Source organism: Mastomys coucha, unplaced genomic scaffold (assembly GCF_008632895.1).
Source record: "Mastomys coucha isolate ucsf_1 unplaced genomic scaffold, UCSF_Mcou_1 pScaffold22, whole genome shotgun sequence".
Taxonomy (NCBI): Eukaryota; Metazoa; Chordata; class Mammalia; order Rodentia; family Muridae; genus Mastomys; species Mastomys coucha.
The window spans coordinates 10,923,987-10,938,944 of NW_022196905.1; the positions used below are offsets into that span (position 1 = coordinate 10,923,987).

Consider the following 14,958-nt stretch of genomic DNA (forward strand, 5'->3'; position numbering starts at 1 on the left):
GTGACCCACAGCTAGGTATCCCCCAGCTGATGTCCCCTGCTCTCCTAGATAAATTCAAGAAATGTTAGTTCTTCAGCAGAGGAGCTGTGTGGCCTTGCCAATTCCAGGCTTCTTTTTTAAAGACACAAGTAGAACTATACTTGTTCCCCAAGGATGGAGTGCTACTGGCAGAATTAACCAGAGAGTCCAGTCTGAGAAAGGCTCCAGCCTTCACCTCCATGCCTGGTTTGATCTCCTGTGATTGCTTGCCACGGGTACAAACCTAGCCTTTTATTGAATCATTAATTCAGTAAACAGTGACCTTTGGCAGACACTGGGTGCCACACTTGGGTGATGCTCGCCCTAGACAGAGCCCTGCCCTTGACTTAGTCTCTGCTCTGCTCTGTGCTCCTGACCAAGGTGAGCTTAAAATATCTGCAGCTGTAAAGTGAGATAAACCTTTCCTCCAAAAACCAAAGCAAACAACAGAACTTCTGGGGATGTAACTCTATTGGTAGAACTGTCTTACATGCAGAAGCTCTAGGCTCATCCCCAGACCCAGTAAAACCAAGCATGGTGGTGCATGTCTATAATTCTGACACCCAGGATACAGAAGCAGCTGAATCAGTGAGGGTCATCTTAAGCTTCGTAGACCAGCCTGGGCTACAAGAGACCCTGTTTCCCCAAAACAACAATAACAAAAACCAAATTATTTGATTTTCTAGAAATAGTCTAAGTACTTCACACATATAACATTTGCAAACTTCCTAACAGCTACGTCACAGCTACTGGGTTTTTTGTTGTTGTTGTTGTTCTTAATATTGTTTATTAGCACAGTAACAAATGCAGGCATAAGAAGTCTAAATCAACCAACTGACTGAACAGTTCCTATTCCACACTTACAGTTGACAGCTTAAGGTATTTCACTACAGGTTTCCACAAATCCTGATTCAACCCTTGAAGTAATTTGCATATAAAATAAACTACATTAACTACTGGTTTCCTACACGGTGTCTTGTAGCCAGATGTCCATTTTCCATATACGAGGTAACAAACTCGTCTTTGCAAACTTGTTAAATACCATTGTTTCCTTCTAGGAAGGAAAAACAAATTCCAATTTTTTTGAAGAAGAAAATAGGATTTTACATAAATGACTGTGTGTGTAACCTATACAAGTTTAAGCTGATTTTGAAAGTGCAGTAGACTACAATCAAGTGTCTACACGTGCATTCTTTCCTGTTGTACTAAAAGTCAGCTAATCTTGCAAAGTGACAGCTCTAAAAGTCACTATTACCTGTTTGTTGACTGTAGCAAGATGCTTTAAAGTTACAACAAAATCCTGGGAAGTAAGACTGAATAACATCTGTTGTAGAAATACCCTACTCTTTACCAACTCCCACCCCCTCCCTTTAGGTGTAGAGCAGAGATTGAGTTACCTAAACTCACTCAGGCTCCACAGCTGGGCTTCCTTACCTCTCACCACTGCTAGAACTGTTCCTGGTAAATTTATTAGTGTAAACAAAGCAGACGCGATGGTGAGTGTCTTCCTGTACCTCCATGTCACCATTAGATCTGAGATGTTTCTTAACGATGAATCAAAAGCAAATGACTCCACTACCCATCAGTCTGTGACATGTTTGCTTGGTCATCCAAGTGCTTCATGGGAGTCAAACCTTTCACTCAGATGTGTCCAGTTAACCTGGGAATTGGTGAACACCACTGAGAGTAAATTTGCGGTAAATTTAAGTTTATCAGATCCTGGGCCATGGCCTAGCTTTTGTGACAGGGCTGGAAGGGATGAGGGACCTGGGAACTATCCAACCCAATAATTGTTTACTACTCTGGGATGTCACAGGAAAGAGGAGCAGCTCTGCCCTTCACCCAGCCTACAGGCCTTGTCATACAAGGGCTGAAGGGCTCAAAACTCTACCAACCTTTTTTTTTTTTTAACAGAAAAGATTGTATTAGAACAGTTGAGGAGCTGGTGACTTAAGTAGCAGGCTAAGTCACACACTGCTAGGTTCTGATGACTCAGTTTGATCCATGGGATCCACTGTGAGGGAGAGCTGACTCCTAAGCATTGTCCTCTCTGACTCCCATGTATGTGTGCATCCACACACGGGCACTGTGCCATGCGTGTACACACAACCGTGTATATAGTAAGTAAGGAAATGTAATTTAAAAAACAGCATTTGAGAGCTGGAACCCGAAGTTCAGGGAAGGTAGTTAATCCCAGAACCGGAACTGCTATCTGGGTTTTTACCATGTTTCCTATGCATCACTTTATGAAGGTTTTTCTTCTTGCTGTTTAGAATTATTTTATTTATTTATTATAAATTATTCTAATTTATTTAGAATTATTTTAGTTATTATGTGTATGTATATGTATGTGTCTGTGTGTGGGTTCTATGCCTGAGTACAGCCATCTAAGGAGACCGGAACAGGGTATTCCATCCCCCCAGAAATAGAGTTACATGTGGTTGTGAGCTGTCTTTTGTAGATTCTGAGAACTGAATTCCAATCCTCAGTAAATGCTTGTTAAGAGCACCGGGCTGTCTCCCCAGCCCCTGTTTGTTTGTTGTTTGTGAGATGGCATCTCAGTGGCCTTGAGTTAGAATCCTGCTGCCTTGGCCTCCTAAGGGCTGAGTTCCTCCATGCCTGGTGGCGATGTCTTGATGGCATGAGACACTTGTTTACTCTAAACGGCTTGCAGCCGTGGAATTCGGCGTTGCTGGGGACACAGAGACTCTGTTATGTCTACACATCTTTTCTTTTCTTTTCTTTTTTTCTCTCTCTTTCTTTCCTTCTTAGTTATGGTTTTTAGTTTTTCACGACAGAGATTCCTGGCTTTCCTGGAATGCTCTGTAGACCAGGCTGGCCTCAAAGTCACAGAGATTGGCCTACTTCTGCCTGCCCTAGTCACCCAGTTGCATCTATACATCTTCAGGGGTGATTTATTGAAGACCCTGAAAGCCCACATGACTCCTGAAAATCTCATGGGACTTGTCAGCTGGGAGGTCGGTATAAGATCCGAACAGCAGAAAATGCGCTGACGTGGGAGGTAGTAGTCATGGTCCTTGGGTCTCTGAAGGAATGTTCTAACAGCTAGCTTTTCTGTTTCTGTCTTGTTTTGTTTTTTTAAGACAGTGTCTTACTTTACAGCCCAGGCTAGCCCCAAAACCTCAGTGCTCCTCCCTCCTCCCTCCTGAGTGCTGTGATTACGGGTGTGAGCAGTTACTCCTGGCTAATCACTGTACTCTCTGACTCTGTCTCCCACTCTTTCCTGCTCCTTTGTTTATAACTCACTAAAGGTTCGAGAGAGCGCAAGCATTTGATTATTCTGCAGTGTTTCAGACACTGCACAGATCTACTCTCACGCCGCGCTCCTCTGTTGAACTTGACTCCCATCTCTTCTGATCTGCAGATCCCCGTGGTCACAGATGTGGAAGGGATGAACATTTTAGGACTGGTCCTTTTTGCCCTGGTGTTAGGAGTGGCTCTAAAGAAGCTAGGCCCCGAGGGAGAGGACCTCATCCGATTCTTCAACTCTTTCAATGAGGCTACGATGGTGCTGGTGTCATGGATCATGTGGTGAGTGTCGCTCTGCCGTCTCTTCTTCTAACTGGCTCCTGGCATCTAGGAAAAATTTCAGTGCTCTAGGTTACCCTCTGGGACACCTGGCTCTGTGTCAGGTGGATGAAGCATAGCTTGTCATGGTACAAAAAGCAATGGACCAGGGTGATGACTCAGTGGGCAGCAAGCCGGAGTTTGATCTCTGGAACCCAGAGTGGGAGGAGAAAACAGATGCTCAAAAGTTGTCTTGCAACCTTCCCACGTACCCACGTAACACACACACACTCTAATGATGACAATGATGATGACGCAGTAGTTCCTGTTCTTGTTTGGGTCTCCTAGAGAACCAGGAGCACGTAGTTACTGTTTGGGGTCCACACTGATCCCTGGACTCACATCAGCACGGTCCATGTATGAGTTCCCATGTCAGCTCATATACTTTCCATGTCCAGTTTGCTGTCTGCAGCATAAAATAAGGTTTTTTTAATCTCAAAAGGATAAACCTTAAACTTCAAGGAGATTGTTGGTAAGACCTTTTACAACAAAGAAGAAAAACTTATCTCTCCTCTGCTTAGGTAAAATTTGAAATGGTCTTTTATGAAAGCTTTTAATTTACAAGTGTTTCTTTGTGTCATATTAACGAAAGGACGGTTGCTCAGTAGAAACCATTAGCTTAAGTGTTGGCTAAGAAATAACAATGTGACCATCCCTTCAGAGCAACTTCTGAGACATCAAACTAGTTCTAGCCCTCATATCCTAAAAGCTTTTCCTGGCATTTTACCTGTCTTGGTTAGGGTTTCTATGGCAGTGATAAAACACATGACCTTAAACAACACGGGGAGGAAGGGGTTATTTTAGCTTACAGTTTCATATCCCATCCCCTCATGGCAGGAGGTCAGGGCAGGAACTCAAACAGGGCAGAACCAGGAGCCATGCAGAGACCATGGAGGGGTGCTGCTTATTGACTTGCCCTCATGGCCTACTCAGTCTGCTTATTTTTTATAGCACCCAGGACCACCTGCCTCAGGGGGGTGCTGGCCAAGGTCAGCTGGGCCCTCCCATATCAATCAACCAAGAAAATACACCACACCACAGGCTAAGCAGGTGGGGCATTTTCTCACTAATGCTCTCTCTTCCCAAGGACTGAGCCAGCCTCGGACAAGTTGACACAGAACCAGCTAGCACATCGCCTAGGCAGACCTCTGGATTTTAGTTATTATCCAAACTGATGCTATCCATTATTTGTTATTGAAACTAATGATACCCAGTAGTTGTTAAAACCTAGTTTATGAAGCTGGGCATAGTGGTGCATGCCTTTAATCCCAGCACTCGGGAGGCAAAAGCAGGTGGAGTTCAAGGTATGAGTTCAAGGACAGCCTGGTCTACAAAGAGAGTTCTAGGACAGCCAGGGCTACACAGAGAGACCCTGACTCAAGAAACCAACCAACCAACCAACCAAAAAAAACAAGCAAACTAGTTTATTCCTTCACATACAAAACATCTCTTATTGTCAACCACTAATGATCTCAGCCCTTCTCTCTCTGATGACTTAGGTACCAACTGGATTGGTTTTAGAAGTTTGAAACTGATACGCCAAATCCTGACCCCGTCAGTGGCGTTTTTCTTCTTCAGTGTAAAAAAAAAATTTTTTTTTTCACATAAACCAGCTCTCACTGCATATGTGCCTCCTTACTTCACTGTTGCTATTCTGGGGAAAGAACTGATGTTTGGTTTGGTTTGGTTTGGTTCTTCGAGGCAGCATCACATGCAGCCCAGGCTGGCCTTGAACTTGCTATGCAGCCAAAGATGATCTAGAGCTCTATATCACATGTCTGGATCTCCCAAGCACTGGCAGACCAGCCTTACCACATCCTACTTTAGTGTCCTTATGACTGAAAACAGTCTGTTTACCCTGCTAGAGTGTGGGCTGGTGTGCAAGCAGACAGTTCACGAAAGAGAAAGCTTCCATGAGCACTACACAGCCTAAAGGGTGCCTTCCTCAGTTGAAAACCGAGTAGTGGCAAGTTGGTTATTCAGTTGATGAGAGTGAGGACAGTGTTCTTATCCCAGGCACTTTTGGCCTCTAAGACTGCCTCCAAAGTTATGACAATGAAACTGTCTTCCTGATATCTCCAAAAGTCTCCCATGGGTCACCATTGGTGTGGGAGAAGGGTTGGTGGCTTCCTTCTAGATTGTTGGTGGGAACAGGAATTGGTACAGCCACTTCAGAGAACAACTCAGCACCTTTCCTAATGTTTAAAATCACCTCCAAATCAGCAGGGCCCCCATTTGATGTCCTGACCTAGAGCACACAGGCATGTGGGCGCACACAGACAGGTCTGTTTCCAAAGGTGAGAGCTTAGGACACCCAGGGACTTCCACTGAGGAAATACTAACCACAAGGTCCTGAAGCTCCACAAGCTTATGATCCCACCCCTCAGGAGGTGGAGGTGAGAGGATCCGGAGGTCAGGGACAGCCTTTGCTACTTGTGACCCTGTCTCAAACCCAACAGTAACAGCAACAGCAGTAACAACAGTGTCAAGGGTAGAAAAAACCCAAAAGTCTATCAGTAGTAGGCGGGTGGAGAAACAAAATGTGGTATGTAGAAGATGGAGTGTTACTTGGCCTTTAAAAAATGATATCCTGACATATACCACAACGTGGTATAACTACATATAACTACAATATAAAGACATGAAGCTGCTGAAACAAGCCACAGACAGACAAGGATCTGTGGTCTGCTTTTGTGTGGCTACAGCAGTGGTTACCCGAGGCTGGCTGGGGCGGAGGGCATGGGTGCTGCTCTATATGAGAGCAGAGCTTTACTCTGGAGTGATAGAGACACTTATGTTCTGGGCTGGGTGGTGGGAATGGCTGCCTAACAATTCAAATGTACTCAGTGGCCATCAACTCTGCATATAGTGAATGTTTCGATGCTAAATATTATGTGTGTTCCATCATCATTACTTTTAAAGATAAATTTCTAAATACTGATACAAAAGATCCCGGAAGCATGATGATGTGGGATATGAAACAACTCAGACTTAAATGCAAGCCTGTGTCTCTAAGCACCCAGGGATCTCTGGGTACTCAGGGTGCTTGTCTGAGAGGCCTGGCTTGAGGATGATGCCTGAAGAGCCGTGTTCTGGTCCTCAAGAGGGGATATATTCCTATTTGAAGATGAGACTTTAACTTCCTAATACTGACTAGAATGTCCCTAGAAAGAAAACTCAAGTAGCCAGTCACACTGGTTCCCTCCACTGGGGTGCTAGGGGCTGGTTTGTGAGACTTCATGCTCGTCACACTTCTGCTCCCCTGGAAACTGAACTAGGAGGTATTATTAACTAGAAATTAAAATTTATAAGTTAAAATGACAATTGTACAATTGTTACTAGATTGATATTAAATTTACTGCAACTGACTTTTGTTCTTTGTCGATTCTATAATTTATTCCTTTTCTCCCTTTAAAAGGAAAAAAAAATCTTCCTCTTCTGGCTTTGTTCCCAGAATATCATTGTTAATGACTTTTTCCCACGAGATCATGTCTTCCAAGCCACAAAGAATGTAAAACTTCACGGAAGCCCTGGGCTGTGCTCATGACCTATCACAGCAGTTCTGTGGGATTCTTGTATTTCTGAGTTCTCAGGACAAGCCTGAGCAAAGCTAGAAGTCAAGCTCATAGTCACATAGCCTTTCATTTTTAGTTCTTTGCCTTTTGCCATGTAGTTGGTGGCAGTCCGTCACTTAGGAACAATGCAGAGCCAGGTATAATGGCACTTGGCCTAACACTGAGGCAGCTGAGGCAGGAGGATCACAAGCTCCAAGGTAACTGGTCTATATAGTGAGACTTTGGAAGGAAAAGGAAGGAAAAGGGGGAGAAGGAGAGGAAGGAGAAAAGAAAAGCTAAAAGAAAGGTGTGTGCATTCCAGAGGGAGGACATCTAAGTGTGTGGGAGCACTCACCCGGAGGATGATCATCTTCACTTTTCTCAGTCACACAAACTGTTTATTTAAAAAAAAAATGTCAGGGACTGGAGAGATGGCTCAGCAGGTAAGAGCACTGACTGCTCTTCCGAAGGTCCTGAGTTCAAATCCCAGCAACCACATGGTGGCTCACAACCACCCTCTTCTGGTGTGTCTGAAGACTGCCACAGTAAATTAAGCAGGAGAAAGCAGGGAGGAGCAAGAGGGGCAGAAAGCAGCCACACACATGATGGCTCACGGCCATCTGTACAGCTACAGTGTACTCATACACATAAAATAAATAAGTCTTTAAAAAAAATTTATAAAAAAAAAAGTCACCCCACCCCATCTTTTTTGTGTATTTAGAGTTACTCTATGGAGAGACAAAGAAGACCCAGTTGAAAGTCCCTGGAGGCTCAGTATCTCCCAGCCTCACACCTCCCTGATGAGTATCTGTGCTTATTCCTAGGTATGTACCTATAGGCATCATGTTCCTGATCGGAAGCAAGATTGTGGAAATGAAGGACATCATCACGCTCGTGACCAGTCTCGGGAAATACATCTTCGCATCTATACTGGGCCACGTTATCCACGGAGGAATTGTTCTGCCTCTTGTCTATTTTGCTTTTACGAGGAAAAACCCATTCAGATTCCTCCTGGGCCTCCTCACCCCATTTGCGACAGCTTTTGCGACCTGTTCCAGGTGAGTGGGCTTGGGAATCAACCGAATGGGTACAGAGCCAGGTGAACCCAGTGATTCTCTTGGGAACATTGAGTTCTGAGGCAAGGTGCCCTTAGGGGAATCCATGTGAATAATGTAACAAGTGAATCCTGGAAGTCATGCCTGAGTCCTGTGGGACTTGACGGTTACACTGGAAACTTCAAAAGAGGTTTGGCTGGCCAGCTTCATTTCAAGGGAAGGCGGCCAGACAGTGGCTGAGAACCCGTACCCGTGTGTTCCGGGGTCTGGCTGGGATGCCGCACCTGTGTGTTCCAGGGTCTAAGCTGAGAGATGCTCACCTAGCTGGGTTGTTTTTGTCCCATCTCTAGCTCAGCAACCCTTCCGTCTATGATGAAGTGCATCGAGGAAAACAATGGTGTAGACAAGAGGATCAGCAGGTTCATCCTCCCCATTGGGGCCACAGTCAACATGGATGGGGCAGCCATCTTCCAGTGTGTGGCTGCAGTGTTCATCGCCCAGCTCAACAACGTGGACCTGAACGCAGGACAGATTTTCACCATTCTGTGAGCCCCCTTACTCTTTCCTACATTGTTAGGCCTGGCTTAAAACTTTGATGTGCGTGTCTGAGATTTCCTTTGGGAAAACAAAAACAAAAACAAAAAAACAAAACAAAACAAAAAAACCAACCCAATCCTCAGTGTCTCGTCTGTAAAGGCGGGCTGGTGAGAATTCATCACAGTCATTCCCCAGGATCCTGAGGCTGTCTTAGCTTTCTTGCTGCTGGAACAGAATTCCTGACAGAAAGCAATTTAAGAGAGGAAAGCTGTGTGTTGGCTTATGCTCTGAGAAGATACAGTCTGTTGTTGTGGGAAAGGCAAGGGAGAGGGAGACTGTTTGCCTAGGTCTGGGCCAATCAGGGCACAGAAAGATGAGTGTAGGCATTTCTCCTTTTTCCGTTTTTTATGCAGTCTAGAACTCTAGCTATGGTATGGTGCTCCCTACATTCGGGGGTGAGTCTTCCCATCCCAGTTAACCCTCTTTGGAAACGTCCCCCCACAAACACACCCAAAAGTAGGCCTCACTAAAGCTCTAGGGCTTCCCCAATTCAGTCAAGCTGACAGTCCAAGTAATCTGTCAAAGGGGCTGCGGCTCCAGGGCCATCTTACTCCAACACATAATAGGTACTTGGAGTAGTTGGTGTTTGCATTGCTATGACGAAATAGTTGGCAGAAACAGCTTAAAAGATGAAAGGTTTGTTGGGTCTCATAATTCAGAGGAATTCTGGTCCATCGAGAAGGATGATATCTTGATTACGTGGTGATAGACAGGAAGCTGAGGATGCAGGTCAGGACAGGGCACAGGTATAATCTAAAGCCCATCCCTAGTGAGCTACAGCCAAGCCCCACCTCCCCAAAACTGCACAGCCTTCCAAGTACAGCTGCCAGCTCGGAAACAAGTGTTAAAAACAGCCTGCAGGGGACATTTCAGCTTCAAATCATATCAGTACTGCCTTGTATATAATTTGCACATATTTTCCTCAATACTTTAAATCATTTCTAGATTACTTATGTACCTAATATGATATAAGCGCTAGGGGAGTTATTGCTATACTGTATCATTAAGGTAATAAGGAAAAAATGGGGTTGGGGATTTAGCTCAGTGGTAGAGCACTTGCCTAGCAAGCACAAGGCCCTGGGTTCGGTCCTCAGCTCTGAAAGAAAAAAAAAAAAAAAAAAAAAAAAAAAAAAGAAAGACAAATAAGGAAAAAAATGATCTTTAGACGTTCAGTAGTTCCTGTTTGTTTTCGGTATTTTGGGTTAGCAGTTGATTTAATTTGTGAGCACAGAGTTTGAGGTCTGTGTGTCCTTGGAGGATGTATCATCCCTCGCGCTCCTAGAGTGTGTGGTTGTTATTTATAAGTCATGGCTGCAATGCTCTGTAACTCCCTGGGCCCCCTCCACCCTCCGTCTTCAAGGCTGCCTTTGCTTTGCTGTACCCTAGAGTGACTGCCACGGCATCCAGTGTTGGAGCAGCAGGTGTGCCGGCTGGAGGGGTCCTCACCATTGCCATCATCCTGGAGGCCATCGGATTGCCCACACATGACCTCTCTCTGATCCTAGCTGTGGACTGGATTGTGTAAGTAGCTGATACCAAAGACCCTGGGATAAAGAAAGTCTGTTGAGGCCCCTGAGAACCTGATGTTCCACTAGACATGGTGCATGCAGAGACACTTAAAACTATCTCTGCTTTGGAAGGCATCGGCAGTTAAGCTAGCAAAGCCAGATTTCTAACTGTGAGAAGTCAACGATATAGCAGACAAAAGCCCGTGAACATTCACAGATGGTACGAGAGCTGACCATCCAGGACTTGCTTGTAGTGTATGGTAGGTTCAAGGGCCTGTGCAAATGATAGCAGAACAGAGTGTCAGTAATTGGAGCAGTGGTTGGTCCTGGCCTGTAAATATCTAAGGAATGCTTGCTATGTAAAGAGAGCATGCACACACCCTGTGCCTGGACTCAGGAGAAGTTAGGCAAGGAAGTGACCAGGCTACTATCCCTGCAGTTCCTTACAGACACAAGAATGTCTGGAGGTTGATCGCCTGAGCCTTCTGATACCTCATGCAGGTATAAATAATACCGTTCTATAAGAAAGATGACTAAGGCAGTGATGTGGGGATAGCAGAGCTCAGGGGTGAGAAAATGAGCATTTAGCCAGGCTTCTCTGTGTACCTGTATCTTGCTATCATAGTAGAAGTCTTACCAGTCATGGTGGAGATTAAATGAGTCTGTACAGTGCAGAGAACATGGGGCATGTGGGACAGCATTCAGCAAACATTAATGAGGAGGACAATCCTGCTGGGCTGGTCACAGCCGGGCGGAGAGACATTGGCTCCAGGTGCCTGGCACTGGTCTGCCATGCTAGGCTGAAGCCTCGGGGCTCTTCACAGAAATGGGGTCAAATGTCTACTAGAGACTCCTAAGCTTCAAAGACCTGCCTCATCAGAGGGAGCTCCATCCCTGTGCTAGACAGGACCAAAGGCAGTCAGGGATTGCCTGTCTCTTCCTCCTTCCAGCTGCCTTCTGCACCAGAGACTGTATCTCAGGGGTGCTCAGCCTGTGAGGGGAAACAGCACCCCTGCTGGCTGCCCAGCAGAGGGCTCCAGCCCCCCAGTCTTCAAAATGACTACAGTACCTTCTCTGAGTTTCAGTGACTGGGGGGGATGTTGAGCTAACCTGTGCTAAGTAGGCTGCGGGAAAGGCAGGGCTGTTGTCTATGTTGTGCTTGCCCACAGCCATGGAATGCACATGCTGTTGGTCCCCAGGACTGAAGTTCAAGTGTACTGTAACACTGAGGGGAAGAGCGGCTAAACCCCAAAACATGTCTATGCTCTTCTCCCAAATGTGCGTGGTATTCTCTATAGCAGGACCATTGCACCTAGCAGAAGTCTGCGGAAAGATGGCTGGCAGGAACTAGATTGCATATCAACTCCCAAAAGTGTCGCCCATGCTCGGTGACTTGTTTGCTCCCTTCAACTGCTCTTTTTCCGAAATTTTCCACCACAAGCGTCTGTTACTCTCCTAAGAGTAAATGCTGCTCAGAGAAAATGAATTCAGCGCAGATCTGCTGGAGGTGTGCCCTCCAGTGTCACCGCCACATCCAGCAGGGCTTCTGACCAGAGTGCTGAGGAAATGAGAAACAGGACAGACACTGGAGAAAGGACAGACATACAGGCACAGGGAGGCTGGGGTCAGGCGGAGAAGCCACCGTGCCCAGGCAGTTAGGGAGGCAGGGTTATTGCATATAGCTGAGTCAGGGACGCAGCCTTTACGGTATACAGCTGAATATGGAGGCGCATTCAGCTCAACTCAGAAGGAACAGTCTCTGTAAGACAGCAAGCTTCAGGCCGTAAATGTGTCACACTGTCAACATGACAGCGCCCTCTCCTGGTGACTGTGGGTATGGCATTCATCCTTTTCCTTTCTGTTTCCTCCAGGGACAGGACCACCACTGTGGTGAATGTGGAAGGGGATGCCCTGGGAGCCGGGATCCTCAACCACCTGAATCAGAGGGCAGTGAAGCAAGGTGAGCAGGAGCTGCAAGAAGTGAAGGTGGAAGCCATTCCCAACTCCAAGTCTGAGGAGGAGACGTCGCCTCTGGTGACACACCAGAACCCGGCAGGCCCTGTGGCCGTTGCTCCTGAACTCGAATCCAAGGAGTCGGTGCTGTGATTGGGTTGGGTCTCAGACCAGCCTGCTAGTACCAGCAACCAGCCCTGGTAGCCTGCCCCATTGACGTGGGCATAGCCCTCACAGACTTTTCATCTCCCAAGGAATGCTTTGGCCCAATCACCAGTTTGAGAGTGACCTCTCGGCACAGGCGTGGAGCTCCCAGGCCAGAGCTGCTTCCTGAGGACTAGAACACTCTGACGTTTGTCTTGATCCATGTCTCAATGGAGCTGTGGATACACCTTGACTCTATTTGGGAACCCCCTTGAGCTGCCAGGCCTGAGGGATTCCAGGTTCACAGAGGCCTGGGGATCAGGGTGGGGGTGGGGGGACGCAGATGGATTTTTCACTGTCCCCCCTGGGAACTCTGCATCTGGTGCTTACTGGGCAAACCAGAAGAGTTTATAGCTGTCTATCACATTGTCTCTGCAGCAGCAGACTCTGAAGAGTTTCCCAGAGTCTTCGACTGAGCTAGAATCTGCTGAGCTGGTGCTGGGTTAAGGGATTATGCTCCACTTGTGTGGGTGGCTTCTGAGGGAGCAGAGGTAAAACAAGTTAGAGATGCTCCATGTGATGGTTAGCGCAGCTGGGGGCTCAGCTTGAGTAAACCATAAACTCTGAGTTCAGGAGTAGACTGGGGAGCCCCTAAAGAAGATGAGACAGAATTGATCCCATTCTAGACCTGAGGCACTTCTCTGCTCCTGCTGATGGAGACCTGACCCTCTGCCAGTACTTCCCCTCCCTCCTCTGGGAGGGCCGATGTGGTCACTGCATTGCGACTCATTTGGTTGGTCAGTCTATTACTACAGTTTGACTAGGTCCTTCCTAAAATCATCTACTCCCTAATAAACCCACACGCTAATCAAGGCAGAGCTCTGTCCCCAAGCCCCTGTCTGGTTTCCACAGTAAATTACTTGCTCGTGTGAGACCTATGGTTAGTCCTGGGTCTGATGTAACCTGCCTCTTGCCTACTTCACCGGGATCTGGTAAGGCCAAAGATAAATCTGTGGAAATTATTGTTTTGCTTCTTGGAAGTCAAGTGCCAACACCTGTAAGTGCCCAGTTCACCTGAGAGGAGACGGCTTTCTCCATGAAGGCCTCCTGTTGGCATGAGCAGCTCTCCTGAACTGTTACTCTTATACTTCAGAACTCGAGTTCTAAAGAGTTGCGAAAACATTCAACGCGGCCTCTCCTTAACGAGCTACCCAACTTCTAGCACGTTTCTGGGTACCCAACTATGTTGTTACTCTGAACCCACAGTTTCTGCAAACCCCATCCCTAACAGGAGATTAAGTCCCTAAGTCATTGGCTTCACTCTTTCCCTTGCTTTCTCTGCTGTGTTATCACCAGACCCACACATACTTGGGACAGAGTCTGTTTTAAAGTGGGACCTGTGCCTGAGCAAAGGGGTGGGCAAGGAGCAGAGCCTACACAGCCAGGGTGAAGGCCCAGCTCTCTAAACCAACTGAGCTGCTCCACTCTCCTGTGGGACCAGGAACTAAGCAGGGAGCGGCAAACCTTATTGCCAACACTGGTTTTATAAAGGGGAACCAATCACATTGTTTGATTATGAGTGAGCATTTGGTATTTTTTAAGTTTCAGTGTATCTTTTCCTCTGTATTTACATATACTTTATGTATCGTGTGTGTGTGTGTGTGTGTGTGTGTGTGTGTGTGTGTGTGCTTTTAGCTCCAAGCAAGTCTGAGTCTGGATAACTGGGAACTAAACTACAAATTATGTCTTTGGCATCCTGATATTCCCATTTCTAAAGAATCATATTAAGTAGAGATTGGAGCTGGACAGTGAAACCCACTGGCTGGACACTCAAGTCTCAACCAGGACCCACAGTATCGAGTGCTGCTGTGGGTGGAGGAAAACGCTTCTGTGTGACGTGGGATCTCCCTCTTGGAGGCCAAAAGAAGAGGTGGCCCCACGACTCCTCAAGTTCTGGCTCTCAGAGAAGTTGAGGGAGTTTCGTAACAGGGAAGACACTGCCGCAACTGTCTGAAATGTCTCCTGGCTATTTTTCTAACATATTCATCTCTTGATGTGAATCTCTTGTTTTGTGTGTGTGTGACATTTGCCTTAAAATGTAGCACAGCCATCAAAAATGAGTACGGTATTTTTACTGGCACCTGCCTGTCTTCGAGTCCTGTCTTGTACTTGATGGAGCTGTCATGCTTCTAGGGGATGACCTAGGGCGTCTGGATACTGTCTTCCTTTCCGTTTTCAGCCAACATGAGACCCTGGGATAAGAAGGTCCCCTGTTCCTCAGAAGGGAAACCTCTGATAATTGGTGTCACTGTCCTGTATGCATCTGCCTGCCTATAGCTCATGCCATTAAGCTGTGTGTTGGTTTCTCATTCTCTATGATGAGGGCTCCGACATCCTACTGTCTGGCAGAAGTTGGGGTTTGCCACAAACCTCCAACGTTAAGTGTTGTCGGAACAACTAGGTTGACAGGAGTTAATTAAGCATCCACACCAAGCCAGGCACCAGAGCAGTAACAAGCCCCAAACATTTACTGGGCAAGTC

General features: G+C 46.5%; 1 protein-coding gene across 1 annotated transcript in view; it reads left to right on the top strand.

Annotated features, from left to right (window-relative positions):
• Slc1a4 (solute carrier family 1 member 4) overlaps window positions 1-14,557 on the top strand; it is a 33,806-nt gene extending 19,249 nt beyond the window's left edge. Inside the window, exons 4-8 of the mRNA XM_031339225.1 lie at window positions 3,404-3,570; window positions 7,985-8,218; window positions 8,566-8,760; window positions 10,199-10,333; window positions 12,192-14,557. Coding sequence (XP_031195085.1) covers window positions 3,404-3,570; window positions 7,985-8,218; window positions 8,566-8,760; window positions 10,199-10,333; window positions 12,192-12,426 — 966 coding nt within the window. The 3' untranslated portion in view covers window positions 12,427-14,557. The remainder of the gene's footprint in view (window positions 1-3,403; window positions 3,571-7,984; window positions 8,219-8,565; window positions 8,761-10,198; window positions 10,334-12,191) is intronic.
• Window positions 14,558-14,958: the final 401 nt, after the last annotated feature.